Source organism: Calonectris borealis, chromosome 1, assembly GCF_964195595.1.
Source record: "Calonectris borealis chromosome 1, bCalBor7.hap1.2, whole genome shotgun sequence".
Taxonomy (NCBI): Eukaryota; Metazoa; Chordata; class Aves; order Procellariiformes; family Procellariidae; genus Calonectris; species Calonectris borealis.
The window spans coordinates 82,525,995-82,551,486 of record NC_134312.1 but is presented as its reverse complement, the minus strand read 5'-3'; the positions used below and the strand labels follow the sequence as shown (position 1 = coordinate 82,551,486).

At 40.6% G+C, this 25,492-nt stretch overlaps 1 protein-coding gene across 1 annotated transcript in view; it reads right to left on the bottom strand.

Annotated features, from left to right (window-relative positions):
* The window catches only part of ANO2 (anoctamin 2), a 181,565-nt gene extending 160,751 nt beyond the window's left edge, over window positions 1–20,814 (bottom strand). Inside the window, exon 1 of the mRNA XM_075162780.1 lies at window positions 20,485–20,814. Coding sequence (XP_075018881.1) covers window positions 20,485–20,814 — 330 coding nt within the window. The remainder of the gene's footprint in view (window positions 1–20,484) is intronic.
* Window positions 20,815–25,492: the final 4,678 nt, after the last annotated feature.

Sequence of the window (25,492 nt, the reverse complement as noted above, 5' to 3'; positions counted from 1 at the left end):
ATACTTTCATCTTCACCAATCAACCAAAGGAAAGCTAATGATGCTGTTTTGTTATGTGTCTTAATACTCTGGTTCCTTGAGAAAAAAAACACTTCTCTTCTTACATAGTACAAGGGAAATTGTTCTGTTCTCAGTAGCAGTCAACAGGAATAAGCAGGAGCAAGACTGAAGTACAGCATACTCCATGCCTGCTTCAGAAAGTCATTTCTCTTTTGAACCAAAAGATCTCAGACTGGGTGAGTCAAGGTACATCAATGCTCAAAAAGTGATTTGAAGGCTACAAAGACTAGTGAGCTATTGTCTATTAGAAAACATGGGATTTAACTTTAGATGGTGTCATGATTTAACGTGGCAGGCAACTAAACACCACACAGCCGTTCACTCACTCCCCCCGCAGTGGGATGGAGGCAAGGTAAAACTCGTGGGTTGAGATAAAGACAATTTAATAGGACAGAAAAGAAAGGGAAAATAATAATAATGATAAAAGAATATACAAAGCAAGTGATGCATAATGCAATTGCTCACCACCTGCTGACCGATGCCCAGCCAGTTCCTGAGCAGCAGACCCCCGGCCAGCTTTTCCCCTAGTTGATATGCTGAGCACAATGTCATCTGATATGGAATGTCCCGTTGGTCAGTTGGAGTCAGCTGTCCCAGCCATGTCCCCTCCCAACTTCTTGTGCATCCCCAGCCTACTCGCTGGTGGGGTGGTGTGAGAGGCAGAAAAGGTCTTGACGCTGTGTAAGCACTGCTCAGCAGTAACTAAAACATCCCTGTGTTATCAACATTATTCTCATCCTAAATCTAAAACACAGCACTATACCAGCTACTAGAAAGAAAACTCTATGCCAGCCAAAACCAGGACAGATGGGGAAAGTGGGTGCTGGAACAGGTCACTATGAGTATATCTCTCTTTCCTACATTTTGGCACTAAAAAATCACAACATTGAGTATAAAAAATAACCTTTCCTATGTTGACAATATTACAATTTAAACTTCTTCAAAGCATGTGTTCTCTAAAGGAGTTCAGCCCATCTCCAGACTATAGTACTTGACTGTGGTTAGTTGCAACAATGATATGTTTTTGACTATTGTTATGTTGTATTTACAGTCCTGGTGCTTTTCATTTTAGGTTGTACAGCCAGGTGTGGGGAAGAGCAAAGACAGATTGCAAAAGAGTACAATGGCATTTCTTGTACTTCTTCAGCAAACAAGACAACTAAATTCAGGTAGGAACGTGTCTTTTTCTTCTACAAAACACACATAATGCAAGGAACCAGACTGCATTTCCAACCGCCCATCATCAGCAGGGGTATAAAAGAGCCACACTGACTCTGGGACTAGTTCCTTGTATCCAAGGACTTCCTAGAGAAGCAGTTCCCAGCCAGTGAGGGACAAGCATGCTTCAGATGAAGTGTGGAGGCCAAGCTGATAAGCTCTGCTGCATGCTTGCAGGCTCTGCAGATCATTAGAAGGCAGCAACAGCAGCAGCAGCCCTGCAATCTGAGCAAATCATCAAGCAAAGAAAAATAATTGCTTAAAACATTGCAGCTGAGCCTAACATGAGAAGCTTGGCAAACAGGCTGGGAATCAGTGTCCAAGAAATACCTTGTTCATATTTCTGGAGCTCTAAGAGACCCAGCTCTCTCAGCTAATGTGGTACCTAGGCTGAAAATAATATCTTCCCATAGGGGCATAACAATCACTACTGAAATCAGCCAGTAAATGGACAATATTAGATTTTCAGAAATTTTAATTAGCCAGCACTTTCTAGTGATCTCTGTAAAACGTGCTGAATTATAAACAGTTTTTAAAATCAGCCCTCAATACACTCTTGTCATCATATCACATATCTCTCCGATCTCTACTGCTAATCTCAGCTCCCCAAAAATTATGGTCCAAAAGACAATCCCTCAGTAGATATCAGTAGAAAACCTATTACAACACATACTGCGTTCATCCATCCTAGCAGTACTGCTCAGTATATGCCATAACATATGTAGGCTAGATTTAGCTTTCATCTCCATCACCATAAATTTAGAGTCACTCTGCAGAAAAAAGAAAAAGGCAGCCAGTCAGGATTTACAAGTGCCGATTTGCTCCTTTGTAACACAAAAATTAAAGAGGGGTTAGCCATCAGCTATATTGCTTATTTGACCAGCCATCTGTCAGGTAAAAAAAAAAAAAAAAAAATCAGTTGCCAAATCATTGTAACTGAAATGTGAGTTTCAGTTTCTATTACAATTCTAAGAATAAACTGTCAGCAAATGTTGTTACTATAACGATGTTTGGTAAAGCTTGACACATTATAAAGTTGTAGGTTCTCCAATACATTTCACAACAGCATTCAACAAAAACATATTTTAGTAAGATTTTATTTTGGGGTTGACATTGAAACAGGAAGATTTATGTAGAAAGCTGAACAAATCACTTCTAGAGATGTAAGGGTCAGGTGGGCCATTAACTTCCAACTATGAAAAAGATACTTAGCAGATAGGATGTAGGATATGAATATTGACCTGATAGAATGCCAAAGTTTTTTGTGCCTTGAGGGAAATGAATTAGCAAAGCAAAAATGTAAAATTTGTTATTCCAAACGTGGTGGTATCACACAAACTGAAATTTACAGGAAATCACTACCAGATTTTTGTAATAAATATGGTGCTATACACTGATAGCAGTAAGTACCTTCATCCACATCTTAAAATCCATTTTATGCCTCATTAGAAGTACTCCTCATTTTGTCATTTTCATAAATCTTTTTGCTTGTTTTACATCAGCACGCTCAAGGAAAATCACATAGTACCTCTGGCTAGACAGCCTTTTTAAAATATATGTATATATTGCATCACATTGAACATTTTTGTACCTTTGCTTCAGCATGTTTCTGTCATATTTTTCCTGTATTTCTGCCATACTGAATAGTATTAGCAAGTACTATTATTTTCTGATAAACATTAAAAGTTCAGAAAAGGGAGGCAATGTGACAAATGTGACATACACACTATGCCAGGCTGTGACTTAATAATGGGAAGATATGTTCAGCAACAGAATACCCAAATCTTGCATAGCAAAAGCCAGCTACTCTCAGGAGAGTTCTGCGAGGTCTGCTTGTTGCTCAAAGGTTAAGGATGCCCAAGCCAAATCTTTCCTGTAGGTTAGGCACTGCAATCCTTAGACATGTCCTGTAATGCATTTACTCTCCAATGTATTTCCTTCTATACATCATGATAGCTACTCATAAGCGCTAAGTCAAAGCTTTCTGAAATCAGTGGGGCAAAAAAATCTCTTTATACTAGTGTTATTAAGGCCTGCAGAATCTAGCCATCATTTTTAAAGCCCTGATAGAGTCACACACTTAAGCTTGCATCTTAAGTGGGCACTTTAAGAGCATTCACAAACGGAACATACAGGAAGTCATTCCTGTAGCAAAAACTCATATTATGCTACATTTTGAGTGCCTCAGTAAGGTGTGCTCCTAAGGACTTCAGTGACTCCTTTCTTGAGAAAGAACCTTAGGACACGGTCTCATAACAGAAACTGCTACAGCATTCACTGTCTTCACATGTCCTTATCATCGCTGGATAAGTGTTAACGTATATGAACGGTTCAGAGGTGACCACACGTCAAGCGATATCATTAAGTTTATCAGAAAGAATGTATCAGGATTGAGATCAAAAGAAAAAAGCGTTTGGTTTTTTTTTGCCTGTTTTTTTTTTTTAGTTGTTTTGGTAGTCTTTAGTAAACATAGCTGTCCCAAGCAAAACTCTGGTCCATTTGCAGGGGACATCACCAGATCTATCTGTTTAGTACTGATCACAAGATGCTTTTTGTTCTTGGCATGCAGTAGGGAGAGTATTCTGAGATGAGAGACTCAGACTTATTCTGCAAAACTGGGAGCAAGAAAAACAAACAAGCACAAAAAAATTAGCAGATTTAAGCAGTAATTGGCAAACAATAAGAAATGAGCAGATTAAGGCATCACAATAAATTTACTGCATATTTTGGCTTACTAGAGAAACAATACCGAAAATTGTGTCTTTGCCTTCCATTACTACATATCCTTACTGGCATTTATATTACACAAATACTGCATTTGTGGTCAAGGATAATTTAAATGCATTGTAATATCTTTAACCATAAAGTTCTTTGGTCAGACAGAGATCTCATTTACACAAGTTTGAGAGGATAGCACATATTACTGATTCTTTGTACTCCCACTGCAATTTATCTTGGCTACTCTGTTCTATTTCCTTAGACTCAAATGATAATCTTGGTAATACAGGATCCATCTTTTTCGTCTGTGTTTATTCAGAACACACTGGATTCTCATCTGTCGTACACCCTAACAGTAATATAAATAGCAGTAACCACATAGATCCAGATCTGGTTATATAACTTCTGCACATGATGTTAAAACATTAAAAATATAACTTTATCATTCACTATTAAAAATATTGAGTGGGGCTTTTGCCAAAAAATTCAGACATCAATCACAGATAACTGAACAGATGTTTTGGCTGAAACAGGCTTCAACTGGAACATTCACACATACACAAAATGACCTCTTAATACTGGTAGGATATTATGATTTTAGAGCTTTCTTAAATTTCGTTTCAACAAAGACCGTTAACTAAATATTTGCAACATGTGTTAGCTCTTTCCAAATATTTATAGAGAAGGTTTACAAAAAAAAATACAACTAATTGCAATGCTTCCTTTTGACTAGAAGAACAAACACACATACGCAAGTTTATATAACTCTGAAAGTCTAAAAAGTGCCTTAATTCCCTTTAAGTCCACTCGTTAATATCGAGTTATATATATACACATGCACAGTATACATACACAGAGTTTTATATATATATACTCAAATTGGAAACCCCTGCTTGAGCTTTGACCCACCAGGGAGACTGCCTTGACGTTCAAACCTTCTCCCCCTGGCCCCACCAAAGGAAAGAGCCGCCTTTGGCCTTCCCACAGAGCAGTATGCGAATACAGAGAGCAGCACCAAGAGTGAGTCCTGAGCAGGAGCATCCCCAGATCATGTTTTGTTATTCTCTAAGGCAGCCTCCCGGGAAATTTAGCTGCCTGAAATATCACTGGTCCCTTCTCTCTGATCCACCCGAGCACCTCACCTGGCAGGCTCACAACTCATGCTGGCAGTTGGTAGGTTGCCACCTCACATTAAGTCAGGCTGGTGTGAGTTATGGAGGTTGTGGTCCCAAATTCCTCCCTGCCCCTAGCCATGTGGCCACACACCCACCCCTCCACCCCCTTGAGCCAGTAGTCACATTTATATAACTGGATAGTGAGATCCTTTAGCCACATCAGTTCCCTGAAAACTAAATCCTAGTTTTAAAGAGCGATTAATTTTCAACTGGATCCACAGCTTGAGTGATCGACTCCTGGCAGCACTGCAAGACAGAGGAATGTGCAAGACACACTGCTCAGGGCAGAAAAGAAGAGGGCAGATTCACAGAATCCCTAACTCGGATCAGCCTGCCCTGTGATTTCAGATGCTTGTAAAAATGAAACTAACAGCAAGAAGAAAAACTTTTGTTTGACTCAAATTTAATGTCTGATTTTTTTTTTCTTTTGTCTTTTAATTTTTTAAACATCTGGTTTTGAACAACATTTAAGCAAATCTCCTCTTGAAACAGCATTTTGAAACAGACCAGAAATGCAGTTTATAAAAAAGGATAAAGCAAACTGTGTGTTTTTCTGAAACTTTGAGGTTTTCTCTCTCAAATTAATCATTGAATTGGGATGAATCCCAAAATACTTTTGATCAATCATAAATGTATTTTCCATTAAAATCTCACTCCAGTACACTTTGCCTGCCTGTCCCTAACAGGCATACATCGATGTCTAATCATAATATATTTGCAACCCAGCTTTTTAGAGAAAAGTAATATTAAATTTACAGAAGTAGTGCACCTTTTGCCATCAACTGAACAGAACAGACTGGTAAACAACATTTAATAACTATAAAATTATAAATAATTTAATTGGTATTTATTTTATGATTAACAACTGAACTTTTATAATTTATAAAAAGCAGTCTATAATAAATACAGCTGTTACTGTTACAGGCAAGTGGCAGAATAAAGACACAAATTCGTTGAGAGGAAGAAAAGCTGAAGAAGTACAGAGGGTGTGTGCAGGTAAAAAAAATACCGTGTGAAGAACAGAAGCTGTGGGAAGCATACCTGCACAGAGGGTTTTCAGTTGTGAGAATTAACTGTAAAATTAATACAGACATGCTGCTAAGAGACAACTTTCCATTTTTCATTCTCATTCCCTTTCACATGAATGCATTTATATGTTTGAAAACCTGTTTGCCAGTGAAAAGAGTTAGCATCACCTAATTCTCACCTCCACTTTTCTGTCGTTTTGAAGAATACATTTCAACAATAAAGGACATGACAACTGGAAACCAGAACTGTAAGGAGCTCAGACAGTATGCCAAGGGAAGACAGGGACAGGAGGTCCTGTCCCCACCAATACCTTCAGACCCATGATAGCTTTTGGCTAGTTATGTTTTATTCCTGTCTCTATCCTTATGTATTTAATGGCATGGGAGTCGTATTCTATTCCTTCTAAAAGTCTGACATTTGACAGCAGTTTTGGTATTGACATGGGTATGAATCTTGCCAGATTTTGAGCCTAGCAGACAGTTTTCATGGCCTCACGAGCCATTCACTTGGTAGGAGAGAGAGCCAGAAGACAAGTCCTGCTACTTTAGGGAACCAAAAGGGGGGAAGCTGCAGGAGCGGTTCACATGCAGGAGGTAACAGCAACTCCTCAAGCCCCTGCCATTCCTCCGTATGAGGTGATGGGGCTGGGCAGGCAGCTGAGAGCCAGGACGAGCTTTGTTCTTCAAAGGTACTACCCATTTATATGAGCACATATGCTAATATAGGCACTCACCTCAGAAATGGAGAGTATTAGGCAATATAAATTTACCCTGTCCTGTTCTACTTGAAAGAGCACTTGGATTTGTACTAAGGAAATGGCCTTCTCACTCTTGCATTTCTTCCACCTTCCCATCTGTTTTCAAGGGTCCAGGTAACAGGATGATGTCCATTGCCTCACTTCCTGGATTTGGCTTATACAAATGCAGCTTAAACTATACAGCTTTTGATATATAGTCCCTTGGCTACAGTTCTTATTGTCATTTTAATTACACTGGAGTGCTCCGTAATTATAGGGCAATTATTTTCTTTGATAATTACCACTGACACATAGAAGTGAAGGAATACATTTTAGAGCTACCTGTTTGTTAGTCTTTTGTGGTACTTAAAATTCTACAAGATTAACAAAATTGGTTTTACATTATAATTACATTTACATCTTTTATGAAATAATGGAAATTGAGAATTAATTACAAAGACCACAGTACATTACTACAGAATAGCTATACTGATATCAGGAGGGTTACCAATCATTATATTATAAACTACACCTACTTTTTAATACTGAGATGAGCTGTCTTTAATAACATAATCCAGCAGGTCTCCCAATATGTGGGTTTTTTCCTGCCAGGGAGTGAGTCTGATAATGCTAGTAGAGCATTATGAAGATCTGGAAATTAACAACAATTTACAGCTGGATCTTGGAGCATTTAAAAACATTCTTCATGCTGACTTTTCTGTGAAGTACTTGCCAGTTGGTGGCCAGATGTGACGCAATGCCCCTAAACCAACAAATACTTTCCAGGAGAGTCACTTGTGAACCGTGGCTCACAGGTGAAAAACAAACTGGGATCCCTTGTGGTGCGAGCTGTGACTTACGCCGTTACCATGGTGCTCTCAAATGCCTCCTGCAACACATCAGTTTAAAAGTAATGCAAGTCCTCTAATGAGCAAACTTTGGTGCCTAACTGAAGCCGAGCTTTGCCAGCTTTGGGTGAGCAGTTTCTTAAGGATGGTGCCACTTTAAAACAGAAGAGAATAAGGGAGAAACAAAACTTTGCACAGAAGTCTTTTAGAGACAAGCAGTTGTGAAGTACAAAGTCCTTGCCTAAGCAACAGTCCCCAGACTTTCACAGGCAAGCAGATGTCTTGGACATGATGAATTCATGTAGGCCTGTGGCTGATCATAACTGATGGACAGCAGGGAAGGATAAAGGACTGACTTCACATAGACCAAAAAAAATACACAGTCATACTGAGGAGTCACAGGATTGCTACAGGTATAGGATATGAAGATGAAAGAGCATCATGGACAGAAATGGAGAATCCTGGACAGGGCAGTGGCCTGTGGTGGATAGGAGACGGTCCTGCTGAAGAGTGGTGTGAAGGTACAGTGGTGAATACACAGAGGCCAGAGATAGGTGACCAGGTCAAGCACTGGTGAGGTGAAGCAGTTACCATGCATTGACCTGTGAAAGCTGAGCGGTGCCACTAGAGGTAGAGAGTGAACATTATCCAGTGAACTCGCAGAGACCTGTGGCAAGCAAGCAGGCTTGCCAGAGGTACAGAGCACCGCAGCACATTGACCTGTCCTGCAAAAGCCTGAAAGTACTGCCTACGTAACAAAGAATTAGGTCCCACTATCCAGAGTGTGGACAATGAAAGGATGCAGTAGCTTTCCAATGACCTTCCTTAGGTACACAATCTTTAGGACTCTACCTTGTCTTGATTACCTAACAGGGTTTGGTGGCAGCTGAACATGTGTAAATGTTTAAGAGACAATCTTTCTCTTAAAAGAAAGATGGGTTATTCTTCCAGAGTACTCAGTGTTGACACTAGCCTACAGAAAGTAATGGCCACCTCCACAATTTCAAGAGAATGCTTCTAAGTGGTGTCTTTGTGTTCCTTCTAGAAAGATTGCTGTTTCCAAAGATAAAAAGGAATATCGGTCTACATAGCTTCATTTTTTTCCTCTAACTACCAGTAGCTCATTCTCTCTCAAATACACTTTATCATTTGCTTTACTGCTACACATCTTATGAAATTCCAAGGTCATCTACCTAATTCCACTTGAAGAACTTCCTTAAACGTATCGGTCTCAATTCTTTTAGTGAATTCAATAATGCTCTAAAATGATTACAGAGATCAAGGAATTGAAGAGAGAAGCCAGCACTGATGAATTAATTCCTAGATGATAGAGCTTGAGTATGGAGCTAAAGCAAACATATCTACCATTTCTATTAAAAAAAAAAAAAAAAAAAAAAGAAAAGAAAATAAGCCCCACAAAAACCCAACAAATAAAAGTCTATACAGCTTTTAAAAATATTTTGTCCAACTGTTTTGTTTCTGGTCATTAAATCCTTGTTACATTAATGCTAACCTGAAATAACTGCACAGAAATCAAAATCTAGCTCTTCCATAAATATTTCTTGGGCCAATCACCATGAGCACATACCTGTATACATAAGGGAGACTTACTAGTGTGCACACAGTTATCAGCCCTATGTATCAAGAAGAGAATTCACCCCAAAGGGTAAATTTTCCGTGCTGTGCATGGGGATTTAGTCACCTAACTCCCATTAACGTTAATGGGAATTGTACAGCCTGATGCCACTCTGCTAAATTTTTTTTCCTAGTTGCTCTATTCAGGCAAAAGTAATTGCCGATCTGGAACAACAGAAACAAATATGTGATACAGTTTGGAATGATTTGCCTTGTCCTACAATTTAAAAGATCTTACGATGAATGGCAAAGCAACTTCTAGATGAAATCAATCTGATTACAACCTCCTGTACGCCTTATGTACCACAGTTTCCTTTTTTTCAGGACGTAGGTATTGGCAGAACCATGGTTAATACACGGAACCAATCTCAGTTTGACTAAGCTATAGCTGAGGGTCTTTTCTTTTCCAGAAGTCCCAACCTGTGGTATGTTAGATGCTTATCATGCTAAGCCCCTTTGAGGGACAGTCTGCTACAGTATGCAGCCTTGGAGCCTAGACCACACTGGAGAGAGGGAAGTGACCTTGGTTCTTGCAGAACCGCATGGGTCCTACCTCTACCTATATAGACCTGCCGGTCATTGTGGAAGGGAGAGAGGAACTTCTGTGAGCAGTTGCGTGAATGCATCATAATGTTGTAACAATGCAGGTGCCATCATGATGGCTATGAATTATGACAGTATATTGATTTTTTTCTATTTGTTCTTAAATATGGAAAACATAAATGCAACTGCTACCAGACTGAAAAGGCAGCCTCTTGAAACTATTTTTAAAAACATGAAGTGCTGCAGTGTTCCCAAGTACTATACATCCAACAGTTCCCACTGCTAAGAGCAACTAGATGCTCAACACTTTTGAAATTAGGAACAACATTCAGAAGCTGCCATTTAGGTAACATCAAACATACTCATCCTTACATTAAAGTAAAATACTTCAGGCTTTCAAAAACCTTTCACAGTTTCAGATTTCTCCTGTTTCTCCTTGAATGATGTTACCACTCTGCAAAACCATTCATTAAAATCGGATCATGCAGACCAACCCTCACTCCTTTTCACTGAAAAATTTAAGAAGTGAAATACCATTTGGTTCCATAGTGTTACCTCTGGTGACACAAATAGGAGTCGTCCTCAGATAGCATGGAATTTGCACAGTAACTTTGTGCCATACTTGAAATAGACAGGAAAACTGGAGAAGAGTTCAACTACATAAGAGTTGTATTTCTGATATTTCCAGTGGCCAAAACAGATCCTTTGACAGCTGGAAAATAACAGAGCATCCCCAACCTACAGAAGCTATAGATGACCCTAGTCACCATCAGCACAGTCCAAATTTAAAAAAAAACTGGACTCGTCGTCAACTCCCATACAGACCCAGCACATAGAGCAGTGAACCATGCTCTTCACGTCTCCCTCCACCTTTTTATATTTTTTTTTTTTCTTCTTTTTTCAGATTCTTGTTGTCTTGCAGTAAAAGTGGGACAGTTAACTAATCTTTCCATCTATGGCAGCTTTCCACCACTAAATCTGTGCTCATCCACACAAACTACTACTGAGTGAATGGAGCTCAGCACCTACCTAGAACTTAGGTCTACAAAGGATTTAAGAAACAGTTTGTGTTGAAGAGGATACTCTGATTTCTAAGGGAAAATGACTTTTTTTTTCCTTTAAAAGACACTTTCACTATCCATACTTAACAGCTTGAACATGAATACAGTTTTCATTCTAAAATGCCTTCCTTTCATGTACAATATAACATTTTAAAATGTAACACCATAAAAAGGTTTGTGCATCTGGAAGGGAATAATTCCTTCCCTATAGTGGCTCTTTTCCTGGAGAAATATGCTTGCCTGTCTAGTCATAATGTCACGAGCAACAGACCTTTAATAACTTAAATTTGGACAACCATTAGAGTCATCAGCAAAGGAAGAAGACCTTAAAAGAGTCCAAAACATATAAAAACAATCCCACAAGCCTGAGTCATTATTTACATTACCTTTCCCTGGATCTGCTAAAGGGTAGCAAATTCCACCCCCTCACTCTGCACATACACGAACAGTTGTTTTTTTCCCTATAAGACAGTCCTATCCTTCTTCAAAGTTAATTTCCATGGTCAGATAGCCCCTAGTCTTTTCTCTGCTGGAATCTATTCCTGAATCTGAGATGGCAGAAGTTGCTGAATGCCACTTTACGGCATTCCCTTGGCACAGGTGGCACTGTATCATTGGTTGCTTGGTTGAGAGGATTTTTCTTTCTTTTTCATGTTCTTGCAGGGTTTTTTTATTCTTCTTCTCTCTCTCTCTCTCTCTGACATTCCAGTTTTAATTTCTAACAGCTTCTCTATCCTTGCCCCCAGCTAAACCGTTCAAGAGTATTCATTGTCACTTCCATAAAAATGGACTGGATTTTGCTCTGATTTGTGAGCTGAGAAAAAAATAACTCTGGACTGATGCTTACTATGACAATCCAGAAGCTCTGGATAGTCAAGGCTTTTCCATAGCCAGTTGCATTAGAGGCCAAAACAGAAGTAGCAGAGGTGGAAGATCCCTTTTTAAGAAACTGCTTACTGGTTCACTTGAAACTGTTCTTTTGTCCTGTAGTGAGAAGGCATGGCACCTCTGGTTTGCTCTCCCTGGCTCTGAAGGAGAATGCTATCTCTGCTCACTGGAAGTTGTGTCCCACTCTTTTCTTCCATAGAGAAAGAAGTGACTCAAGGACAAACCCTATTCCCTATTTTTCCCATCAACATAAGCAAAATGAATTTGTTTCTCATTGTTGTCCTTGTTTCTCAGTTTCTGTATGTCAGTTACAGAGTTTTCAGACAGAAACTGCTTTTTAATCTGCTTTCATACAGGCCAAAAAGCACAAGGGAAGAACAGTGAAGCACCATCTTAGCTCAGGTCTTTTATAACATAAAACAGTATATAAAGGAATGTTTATATTTATAAAAGGAACATATTAAAAACAGGGAGCACTTATCTAAAGTGTTGCATCCACTCCCAGGTAGAATTCTCAGCGTCTCTCACTTACGGAAAGGAGTTTCAGACAGACCTCTCTGCTTTCCTTTGCATAAGGTGTGAAATCCTGACTAAGAAGCAATTCCTCCCAAAAATAACAAATCATACGTCAGCTACTCAATCAGCAGGAATGCAGAAGTGATCACTTCCTTGGTATCAGAGATACCTGTAGGGCTGTTTGCTGCTATAGACAAAGTAGGCAATTGCCTGGAGACAGCAAAGCAAAGAAGGTCCCGTTTCCCCTACAACAGAAACTCTGAAATCCAGGATTTCTTCTTCTGGCAAAGAATGGGTTGAGATGCATCAGGCAGCAGGTACTGCAGTTGGGGCAGTCCTCACCCAGCACCTGTAAGAGCTGCTTCCTCACCCCAATCAACAGCAGCATGCTTTTTGTCCTTTAAAAGGTCAGAAAAGCAACAAATCCCAGGACCAAAATCCCCAAACTATCTCATATTTTACTACTTTAATTTTGTGAAACTACTATTGGAGCTGCACTGGCCTAAACAAATTACAGAAATTATCACTACTTCAGCATCCAAGTCTCCTCTGCAGGCACTCTGGCTACTGCAGCGTCACCAGTGCAGTGCAGCATCCCTCAAGGCTTCCTGTATTGCTTTTCAAATTGTCTCCATGGATTTAATTTGCAGATTAAAATTTCTGCTGCAAACAAGACCACTGATAATTAAAAAATGTTTTCATGGATTCACCTGTGAACAAGCCAAGCAGCTGATTTTGTTACTTTTCATTCCCTATCCTACAAGTGTCCGGTTGTCTCCCTGCTATGCCCTAGCAGAGATGTATAAGGCATTTCTGTGGGCTTCTTGTCTGTCTAGCAGTTTGTAGAAATGGAAGTAGCTCCTCCAGCAGGTAACAGAACTCAACACAGGACACAGTGAAATGGGGACACGAATTCGAGAGGCTATTTGCCATTTCTTCCAGGCAAGTCTGATAGAAACAGCATTGTGTAAAAATAGTATGTGTAAAAATAGGATGCTTCTTGCCCAGCTCCCATTGTAAATATCACCAGAATGCACACCCCAAATCTACCACTATCTGAAATTCAAGATATTGATGCCTCCATTTCCCTACCTGCAGACAATTGATGGGATTTATCATTGCTGGCCCAAGAGCTCTATAAATGTTATTGATAACATACAGGTCAATTTTTGTACATCTCCTCAATTTTCTCTAAATCCCTTGGAAGCCATTTTGACTGAAGTACCTAATGGCTGAACATTAAGTGTCTGGATGTTAATTAAAATACACAGAGTGAGTCTGTCTGCCCATTCATCTATTCAAGTCACAACACAATCATTAAAAAACAGCATTCATATTATGGACTTCTCAGCTTTGACAGCACAGCCATTCTACCTAGCCACCTGTATCGTCAATCATTATTTTAATACTGATTGAACCACACCTAACGTCCATGGGGCTACTCCAAAATCCTCTCTAAAATGGAGACATAATTTCCTCTTAAATAGTTAACTTTCCTATATTTTCATGATGTTCACTTCACTATCACTGAAAACCTTGCCTTGCCTGTTCAACTTTAATTTTATAAAAGCTGTGTATTACGTTTCAGCCCCATATAAGTAACATACAGAAGAACAGGTTTTAGCTAATTAATGCTTCTGTAACTAGAGTCGTTGAAAAATAACCATCAAATATTTATATAATGGGTACACTAAGAGGCCCCCAAAGAAGTATTGCCTTGTTCCGAGTGCTGTACTAAGAGAGAGTGAAATACAAAGTCCAAAGACCTAGAGCACAAAAGACCCCAACCTGCTTCCAATACTGCGTTACTCTGCACGCATTCTCATTGGCTTCAGGAGGAGTTCATTAACATGGATAAAGGTCTTGGACTCATATTAAATTTCCCTATCCTTTTAAAATTAATGTTAGCTATTAAGCTTTCCTCTGCACTTGAGATGAATGAACATTTTGAGACAACTATAACATTCACACTGAGTACCTGCAAGATGTCTCACATGTACTAAGGGCATGAGATTGCTTTTCTTGGAATTATCCGCAAATCACTTTGACGGATTTTGGAAAAAGACATCATTTTTTCAGGCTGCTATTTACTACTAAATTAAGCAATATCCATAACCTTGTAACTAAAAGTTGAAATATTTTATACCAAAAAAAAAAATTGTCAAGGAAAAAAAAGTCTATCCAAATAAATTAAACTCTTGGCCATTGGAATTCCACTTTTTCACACTGAAAAATATTAACATTAAAATAAGCTACGTATGACATAAATGTGATGTTAGGGAATATAGCAAATCCAAGAAAACAACTCATATAGCAAGAACATGGACGGCACTGCTCAACAGAAATATCCTCGGCTAGTGGTGGGGATAGGAGGAGACAGAGAAAGAAAAAGCCCCTCTGCATTGAATAATTTACCGTGATATTATTTTAGTTACTCTTGTCCTTTACAGCTGACAGAAGATAAAAGATAAAGCCTTCTCCCACTGGCAAATGGGGAGCACCTTAATGTGACAAAACAGTGCAATTTAATCCCATAGATAAAATCTAGCTGCAGTACCATAAGCTTTGGTTCAGGTTGGTGCAGGGGTGGTTGGTTGGTTTGAGAGTGGGCTGGTTTATTTTTTAACACAAAAATTCAAAAACATGCCTTGGAATATCAAGCAGAAAAATCCAGTCACAACCACCATCATCAGTAGCATTGTTATCAACAGTACTGTGTAAACTGATACATTGAGGACTTCCTTGCCTCAAAGTGTAATGTAGCCAACAGACTTTAATAAGACATCCTTAAAACTATGCTAGCTCTAAAATTCAAGTTAGATGAGCTTCTTGGAGGAAATTTACATATGGTTTTAAAATTGTCATCATTTTCCCATTAAAAGATATTTTCACCTCCTAAAGGCTATTTAGCAAAGTACATTTCATTTCCAATATGCTCGAAAATGATCCTACTTTGTCAGAACGCCAAGGTGCATCTCCAGTGTCTTCTTATTCTATTCCTATTATGCTTTGCCATACATAATACTGATTGAATACAGTACATGTTGCATTTGCAGTCATTAAAGCAGCAGTACAATGCAAATTTAAGTGAACTACTGATGCTCCACATTAGGTGAAACACAACAATCAGTTTCCCCAGGACGAAAAAAAAAAGAAAAAAATTAAACCCCAAGAATTGCCTGCAATGTCAATGGTATTTATTGCCTTTCTTGGGAATCAAGGTGGAATATTTGAGGATACCCTTAAGGTGGCCCTATCTCAGGCAATTCTCTGTGTATCTAATGCAAAATTTGACTTCTGCCACTAGTGTTAAATAGGGTTTATTTGGAGATGACTGTCACGGCTTTGGCAGCTAGCTCACAAAGGTAAACATGACCTGCTGCCATTCCTTCACAGTTTACAAAGACATGTCAAAGAATCTGGGTTCTGGCATGGATATCTTGGAAGAAGAGTTTTACTGTACTTTTAACTATGTTATTTTGAAGCAGAGAAAGTAAATCTCGCAAATGCTTAACACTATGCAGATTAGCATAAGTCAGGATCTGTATTAGTGGGGTCTATATTAGTCACTATGTAATATTGTAAAATACAAGGTAGTTAATTCTACATACACATGCAAGAGCCAACACCAGGCTTATTTTATGTAACTTCGTAGACTGGTCAAACAGAACAGTCACAGGTGCAAACGTTATTTTTACTCAGAGCAAACTATGCAAAACAGTAGTCTGTTTTGCTATGCTGCTGTCATCAGATGTGAATAGGGAGTTTCTTATTCTGTCTTATTCTTTCCAGCAAATATCACTTCCACATAACCCTAAATTATGCTAATTCAGTCGTTTTCATGGGCACAGGCTACACTGGACCACCCAAATGTTTTGATTTGAAGAGAAGATAACCAGCCAAAGAGCTCCTTAAACCTGATCTGCCACTTGCGGTCTCTGACACACGGAACATCAAGATTGAAAGTTGAGGGTGGCAGTATTTGTTATAACACATGAATACATGCTATGGATCAGATATGACTTTACCAGGGAGCATGATAAGAAGGTTGTAAAATCTCAGTACGACCACTCATCATTATGGGTACTCAATGTCACGTTAGAGAGGAAAAAGTTGTAACATTCAACTTCATACCCAGTGCCTTCATTGTGCACTTTGTCTTGGACATGCACATTAATATCTCTGTTTAAAAACAGGAAAACAAAAAAACCCAAGGTCATATTAAGAGAGAACAAAGTTTCTCTGGAGGACAGCAATAACAAATGGTAGAAAGTTACAGGAAGTTGAAAATTAGTCAAAAATTCCTTAATTGACAAATAATAACTGGGTGGATACGGAGACAGACCATAATTTTGCCTGTTTTCCACATATTCAAAAAAGAGTAATACTCCCCTCTCCACATACAAATTATATACCTTAATTTATTTTCTTGTCTCTATTCTTTTACACAATGAATTGGCAATACAAATGAGAAAGGTGTTTGTCCCTAGTTATTCAGCATATAACAGCCATATTAACATCATATGTTAACAAACATATTAACATCATGGAAAATCCCACTTTTTGAAAAAGACAGTTGTAGAAATAAAGATCTTTAAACTGTCATAATGTTATCCTGTGTTCCTAGAGATGAACCCTAAAATTTAGAATTTAGCCTACAAAAGCATCTTCTAGAGAAACTCCAATATCCTGTGAAGTTAGTAGACTGAGTAGGCCGATGCAAAAAATGCTGTGCTTAGTTCATTTAGGCTAATCAAGCTTACAGTCTTTACAAAGTAGGGTTAACCGTGATCATAGACTAAGCAACTTTCCAGCCACGAGAAAACAGATGCCCTTAGAAGTCATTAAATGCTGAACCAGCTATATTAATCAGTGAATATAGCCTTCATGACTCCCACAATATCAGTAAAAAAAGGACAATGGCTTATTTCCTTTTTTTTTGTTTGATTTTTTTTTTTTTTGCTCAAGCAGTGAGGTTAACAAGAACCAGAACTACATAGGCCCTATCAAAGGTAATTTTTTTAGCTGTATAGCTACTATAGGCCACCTAGAAAGGACAGCACAGAGATGGTCATTGAGGACCATAGACATAACAGATACCCTTTTGCCCTCTTCCTTTCTATTGCTACTGCTTCAAGTGAAAACTGATGCTGTTTTGGGAAAGAGATTGTGTTCAGGATATCCTATTGTTCTTAAATAAATATTTTTCTTTGCCAGACCGTATATGACCGTCACTGTAGGTGACATAAGGTGGAGAAACCAAGGCCTGCTCTAATCCAAGGATCCAAAAGTGGAATCCCTCATACAGAAGCTGCAGCACAGAGGTCTGTTCTGAGTTACCTCTGCAGCCAGCCCTCTAAGCAGGAGATCAGGCTCATCTTAGGACCTGGTTCAGAACATATGGCAAGAGTGAGATATGTATTAGAGAATATGTCTCAACTTCCAATAATACTATATGAAAAAGATCCACTTGTTATATTAGCACTGAAACAAAAAAAAACCAAAACATGCATGTTCAGCATAAACCACTAGAAATGTACTAGTTGAAAGTCCACTGTGTTATATACCAAAAATACAGCATGCTGTGATTAAGACTGTTCTGATTTTAATGAATCTAGCATGCTGTGATTAAGACTGTTCTGATTTTAATGAATCTATAGACACATATTTTTCCTAGGACTAAAATCAGAAGTTCTCATATCAGCTCAACACACAATTTTAATCAACATATAAGGCCAGCTGTACCCATCACATGTGCCTGATCAGCATGTTCTATGAAATTCACAGCAAGATAACAAAGACAGCAGCTTCAGCATGTTTTAACAGGAGTTTAACTAACAGGAGAAAAAAAACAGCCAAGTAAGAAAAAGAAAAGGAAGTAAAAGCCACATGTCTTGGGCAGGAAAGGAAAAGGATAATGCATAGTCCCTTCTAGTTTCTCAGGAGATTCTGGAGAGAAAAACACTCTCCCTTTTTGATTAGACAGCTTGTGTGTTGGGGGGGGGGGGGGGTGGAACCTGGAGTGACTATGTACATACACATATACAGAGAGAGAAGTGGTGGGATTGCATTTTTTGTAATTTTCAAAATCAATTAATTTTTCCCATAAAAGAATTGGTCACCAAACAATTTCCTCAGAACTTTCTAGTTCATTTACAAAAAGCCTTTTCCTCTTCAGGAGGAAAACCATGACAAAAAGCTTTTTCTTGATCAGCTCTCTATGACATCATTTATTACTTGGTATATTATTTAAGAGCGCACGTCATCACTTGGAAGGGGTCCGAACCAGAATTTGAATCCAGCTGGACTTTGGGTAAGTAATGAGTTGAATAATCAAATCCAAATCTCCTGCTAGACTTTTCAGGTTCTGATGAAATTCAGAACTGAAAGAAGCCTCTGAAAACAGCTGTTCTCATGGCGCTTATGCAATTTGGTTATAAAAATCATAGCAGTAAGATAGTCATGTATTAGCAGTATTGAACCTTAACCTCAATGCTTAGCATAAAAGAATCAGGATCTGAGATCACTTTTTTCTGTTCAGTGCAAGGATGGCTCAGCCAGGCTGTGCAGTGAAATACAACCCATAGCCACCTGCAACTCAGCAAACTAAGCAAGGAAAATGTTAAGAGTCAAAAGGCCTTTCTATTTCTTTCTATTCCTGCCAGTGATTTAACGTGCGTACGCTATGCCAAGTCAGCTAGACTCAAATTTTCAGATGCAATTTGCAATTTGGTCCACATTTTGGAAGTGTTGACTGGTTGCACTGAAAGCAATATGAGCTGTAAGTTCTCAGCACCTCTGAAAAGAAGCCCTAAGTTTCTTAAATTTGGTGTCAAAAACAATAGAGCACCTAAAACTAGAACCCAGTGGGGACTTCTCTTCAACGGATATAAATATCTGTGGCTTTCAAAGCGGTCCAAAGGGATAGCACAGCGCTTAGTGCATCAACATTGGATTTGGAAGACCCGTGCTCAATTGACCGACTGGCTGCAGTCAAGTAACCTAACCACAGCTCCCAGCTGATACGACCATAGCACTTTCCAACATCACGCACATGTGGTGAGAATAAATACATTAAAGCCTGGGAGGTTCTCCTGTTGCAGCATAGGAGCTGTTCATTTTGTAGGTGGAACAAAGAAAATGACACAAAGCTTACGTATGGCTGGGAAGAAAGCTAAGAGTCACACCGAAAATCACCGAGTTATTCTGAGGAACTATGAAATGTCTTAACAGCACTTCGTATTCCAGCAAATTACTTGAGAGCTTTTCTCATTTTACCAATATTAAAATGTAAACACAATTTTTTGTAAGAAAAGTGTGTTCACTGCAAGCCATAAGAACATTTAGATAAAGAAGTAAGTTTTCTACTGAAGTAAGATGGAAATTGCTACTCAATAGTGCATTAAACAACAACAACCACGTATTTCCCATGCAATAAGAACCAAGCAATACAGAAACACCCCCGCCATCTTCTTTTTGGCTTCACGCCATATTTTGGGCATGTACGAAAATAGCTTGTACAACATATTTCTGCAGATCCCTAATTGGGTGTTGCCACGGCGGCAGCATTTGACCCAGGGAAGTTCAGTACTGAACTACTGTTCAGCAGGAACAAGCTGTCTGCAGGATTAGCTCCTCAAGCTGGCCGTGAGACATACCTCCAGGACATCCTACACTTGCTGCGGCCGCAGAAGCGACAGTGGGGCAGTCAGCGGGGCTGTGTTAGAAAGGAAAGGAAAGCAGCATATTTTCTTATTTTTAAGAGTCGGCATGGGTGTGATTTGCCCCTCAGCTAACATTAATGCAGGGCAGGAATGAAAGCAGACCGGGCCGGGCCCTAACGCATGGCCACAGCCAGGCTCCCGGCCTCCCCGCCTTGCCTCGCCGGCAGGGAGAGCGGGCAGCCATGCTCTGGGCACCCAGTCACCACCGGGCTGCCCTGCCAGCACAGCCCGGCCATGGTTACATCCTCCATGTAGCCACCTCTGACACCGAAGCGGCCATTACCCATCAGGGCACCCAGCGCCGCGTGTGAGGAGCAACTCTCCCCCTCTTACCTCAGGGTCTTTCTCTATCTCCAGCCCCGCTTCCACCAGGTTGCGTTCGTACTCCTCCCGCTGCAGCCGCTTCTCCTCCTCCAGGGTGTCCAGCGGGCCGAGCTCGATCACCTCCGCCCCCGGCGGCCCCTGGGGGGCATGCTGGCCACCATCCTGCCGCCGCGGCTCAGCACGGCTCTTCCCGGTCCCTCCGTTCGAAACCAGGGCTGAGGAGGCAGATCCACACGTCGACTCCGGTGAGCCCACACCGGGCAGGTGCCGAGTGAGGCGTTTTCGGTAGTGGTAGGCTAACACGTAGTCGACCTTCCTCTTGCTGTCCCTGAAATGCATGCCGCTCAGGGATGCCTTGTCCACGGGCCCTCCTTGCGTCCCATCCAGGTAGTTGTTTATAATCTGGGAGAGAAACACACGAGTATCACAGACAACAAAGCCAAAAAGCCCAAGAAGAAGCCAGGCCTGGGGTCTCTCTCCACACAAGCACGTAAAGCTGCACAGAGTCAAAATTAGAGGTCAGCCGGGGGTAGGTATGACCTACAAACGTGCACTCTGCAGACCAGATTAAGTCACGCTGACCTCCTCTGACCATAAACAAATGAGAGTGGCTAAAGATAGTGGTTTTATCCCAAGGCGTGGGATACCTACCTGACGGGCTGGTGCAGAAGCACACACCAACGCTGTCTCTCTGTCCTACACATACACAGACCATACAGGAGAAGACACCAGCAGTTTGAAATGGGATTGAGGAGTGGGAATAAGGATCGCATTATAGATTGAGATATAAGAAAGGATGTGCTGTGGAGGAAAGCTGGGCAGGGGAAGGAAGCAGAAAACTACGTGTGGGAAGAAAGGGAAGAAACAGATCGGAGCCAGAACAGAAGGATCCTCAGCGTAGTACAAGGGCAAGAAGGCTAGGGCTGGACAGAAATGCTTTGGAAAATACCAGGGATTAGAGGGGATATGACCCATGGATGGCTAACAATGCTAGCTGACCTGTATATTATGAAAAGACTGTGCAACTGACCAGTAACGCTGCAAAAGGGAATCAATGACTAAAATAATTCAAATCGCCTATGTTGCTCTCAGTCGCCCCCTCGGACCATCTCTGCCTCCTCGTCTCCACTCTCCGAACCCTTCTGGGGTGAAGCTGCTCCAGTACTGACCCCCACCATCATGCCCCTGCCTGGACGGCAATTCTGCAGCACCCGTGAACTCTGATACCAAATGTAAGGCATTCACTTTCACTTCTCATTCACTAAGATAGCCCATATATTTTCCAAAACTGTTACTAACCACCATTTCCAGCTCAATGCTGTAGCTTAAAAGCCTTCACAGAGCTCTCTACATAGTCATTCATTAGAGTGACACCAGCCCTCCAGTGCCTGGGGAATGACATACAAGCAAACAAATAGGGTCAACTTGATCCAAAGCAATTGTCTCATAACCTAATTTCAGACATTTCTGGTTCCCACAGGTAGCTATACGAGTAAAATCTTGACAGGTACCAGTTACAGATTTCTTTCTCTCCCTACCTCCCCTTCCATTACATGCACTGGTAGTCCTGAATGCAAAGTTAACCAAGCATGCTCTATGGTAATTTTCTCATTTAACACAACACGAATTTTTGAAGTTATTATATAAATGTGCATATTATTATCTCCCCCAACATCTCCCAAATTCTTGTTTTTCATTGCTTTGCTTCACTTAGTTTCCCACAAAGTAGCTTTCAGTCACCCTATCACTAAATAAATCTTGGTTTTATATGCATACTACATCTTTCATTCTTTCATGAAATTATCACCAAATAATCTGTTCTGCACATTTCACTTATCACACACTTCATGTGTAAAGTGTATATACAATCCCTTTAGGCATATCTAAACTTACACTCAGCACTACATTCTTGCAGAATATAAAACTGCTTGGGAGATAGCATTTTATTGCAATTCCCCATTTCCTAGTTAGATACATTTTCATGTAGTACTCACAGGCAGTCCATGCAAACCTCCTGGATCTCCTGGATCCATCTCTGCCACAGTGAAGAAAAACCCTTTGCAGTTTTTAGTCTCCCTTCCAGAGAGTTTCACACTATACAGCGCAGAAGTAATGATGTCACCACCGCCAGGTCACTGACACTCCAGAGAAGATGAGCTCTAAGCATCCTCTCCTCCCTTACTGGAGAGTGTGGGCAGAAATGAGAAGCACAAACAAAACACAGGAGAGGGAACAAGGAGGTTGGAGAACATGAAAAGTCACTAAGGTTTTCCTGTTTACTACCTGTGCATAGCCAGCTGCCACATCTCTGCCACCTGAGAGAGCACCATAGCAACATTTGATGTTGCTGGAGTTACACAGAGTAAAAGGATGAGGAGATAAAACAATGCCTCTCTCTCCCTCCCTCTCTGTTGACTCTTTTCTTCACTCTCGGCAGCAAAGTGGCATCCCCGTTATTATGGGTGTCTATTGCACAGAAAACAAATTAAAATTCCCACAGATTTCAGTAAGGACATTTTCTGGCCCTAAATTTGCACTGCTTTCCTCACCATGTGACATTCTAGCACAAGAAGACCTTATTAGGGAGGAACACAAATAAGTTGCAATTTGCAAAACGTCACTGAAGATCTTTCTCTCCTCCCCTCTCACAACCATTGTAAAAGTCAGAATCAGTGATTTAAATTAGTGTCTTCAGTCCCACATTCATTGCTTCTTGACATTTCCAAGACAAGTAGCCAGTGCACCAAGCAATAAGAAAAAGGGAAGCTAGGATCAGCATTTCATGACAATTTTATTCTAGTCCTCTAACAGCCACTACAAACATATCCCAAGAGGTCTCTCCTCTAACAACAGCTCTGCTCTGAAGATCGTAGCCACACTACACTTCCACCTTCCAATCCACCCCACACTAACACTTGGGCAGATGCTGGCCCAGGGTTTGCACAGGGGTAGCCAATTTAGTCATCAACCTGAAGATCTTTTCCTACACTAGGGGTAATAGCAACCCCCCTATTCCTGCTCTGAAGGATTTTGGCTAAAGTAAACAATTAAGAAAAGCTTGGTGAGACTACTGGAGTACCAATTAGTTCTTGCTGAACACTAAGAGAGCATACTGAACTACCTAAGGCTGTAGTATCAGTTTACTTGCATAGTCACTTTTCCCAGTACAGCGTGGATTTGCCCAACACACAGGAGGAGTGCACCATGCTTTGCTCACCCTGCTTCAAGCCTCTTCCTCATCTCAAAGGCATTAGAGGTAAGTCAATGAACATAAAATCCTACTTACAGAACTGCTGAAGGACTCCATACAGCTCGGTGCTTCAAAAGTTCCATTGATCCTGCTGCTGTGCAAGGAAGTGCGGTTTTGAGGAACTGTGAGGTATTTGCTGTTGTATGCAGAAAAAGAATCTCTTGCTGCTTTTGCTGTCTTCTGTCTGTTCAGAGTTGGATGTGAGGAGGCTAGAGGAAAGTCTGAGAATGGGAGAAAATTATTGTTATATAAAGCAGGTTTTGTGCAGATAGTTTCCTAAAGGAACGGGAAATACGGTAGTTAACAGACACTCTTCAACTTCAGATGTTGCACTTCAGTAAATGGAGAGGGGTGTATACAGCTGCAGAGGAACAGCAGGTACTTTCCTGTGTGAACTGCTGGGGAAGGGGGAACAGCAATAGAACACTGCACTTGGCTCAGCACTACCCTGGTTGGTCAATAGCATTTGTACTCCTGCACTTCAGCCACGAGGTTCGGAGCTGGAAAGTCTGTGCTTTGCAGTTAGAGCACCCCCCAGGACATGAGCATGCTGTGTGTCTTAAATGACTGCGCCGTGGTTCTCTGGGTGCAACATTCATGCCAGATGGAACCCAAATCACCACAAACGAACTGAGTGACACTGGCTTACGGCTTACAACTCGGCCTGAAATGGACAGTGTTTCGGTTCTAGTGTGATGTGACCAAATCTGGTGGGATCAAGTGCAGATAGAAATTTCTCACTAATGGTCATTCTCCACTAAGAACTCTTGACTTTTGGACATGTAATGGTGTGAAATTCTCATAAAGTACATCTAGGTTTATGCCTACATGTTTTGGCTTGAGGGACTAATGTCTTGAACCCTTTAGTTTTAGTTGTGTTTCCCATCTCTTGTATTGACAAATTACATGGTCACAATGCAGCATAATGAGGGGATGAGGGAGTGGGGACTTACATACCAGCCCCTGTTCACCTCCAGCACCATCGGTTAGCTATATACCTGCCACAGCGCAGAGTACAGCAACAGTAGAATATGAGAAGAATGCTTGGTCACAGGTAGCAAATGCAGAAAGTCAATCCCATACGGTCAGTAGCACAGTGAAAAAAATTATGATAAAAAGTAATGGGTACAGAAACTCTTCTGACATACAAAAGTTTCATACTCTTCCCCCCTCTAGTGGTGCCATAACTGAAATGGGGTTGATTGATCTTTACCCGTAGTTTCTTTGAGAAGCTTGTTGGGGTGAAAAACTATGGTTTGGTCCTTCAGGTATTAGTGTTTTCTACCAGAGAGAAAATACAGGTGTAGCAGACCCATCTGCCCACATAGTTAGCCCCGCTACCACTAAAGAGACAAAGCACCATGCCTCTCCAGTCAGGACTTTTGTCTTCCCCAGGAAGAAGAAATAATTGGAACATTCATCAGTTCTCATATATCCAGGGAGACACTTCATCCATACTATCTCTTCTTGCCTTCTTACTTGGCAATCCTAGTAATGCTGCAGTTCTTTTCTCCCACCTTTACCTTCTGTCTAAGGAAACAAGAATCTTCAACAGCATAGTATAGTTACTTTCCAGTCTGGGAGACGCTGCCCTATGAGATTTACCGCACTGTGTTATGGAGAAAGCAATTTCACCCTTCTCTGCCATAAGAAAGTGCTGGAAAATTTGAGCAGTTTCCTCCACAACTTCCTCGTGGTGATGGGGTCAGGGGAAGAGGGAAGGCAGGAACAGCAGTGTCTCTTGCTTAGCGTTCATGTGATTGAAGA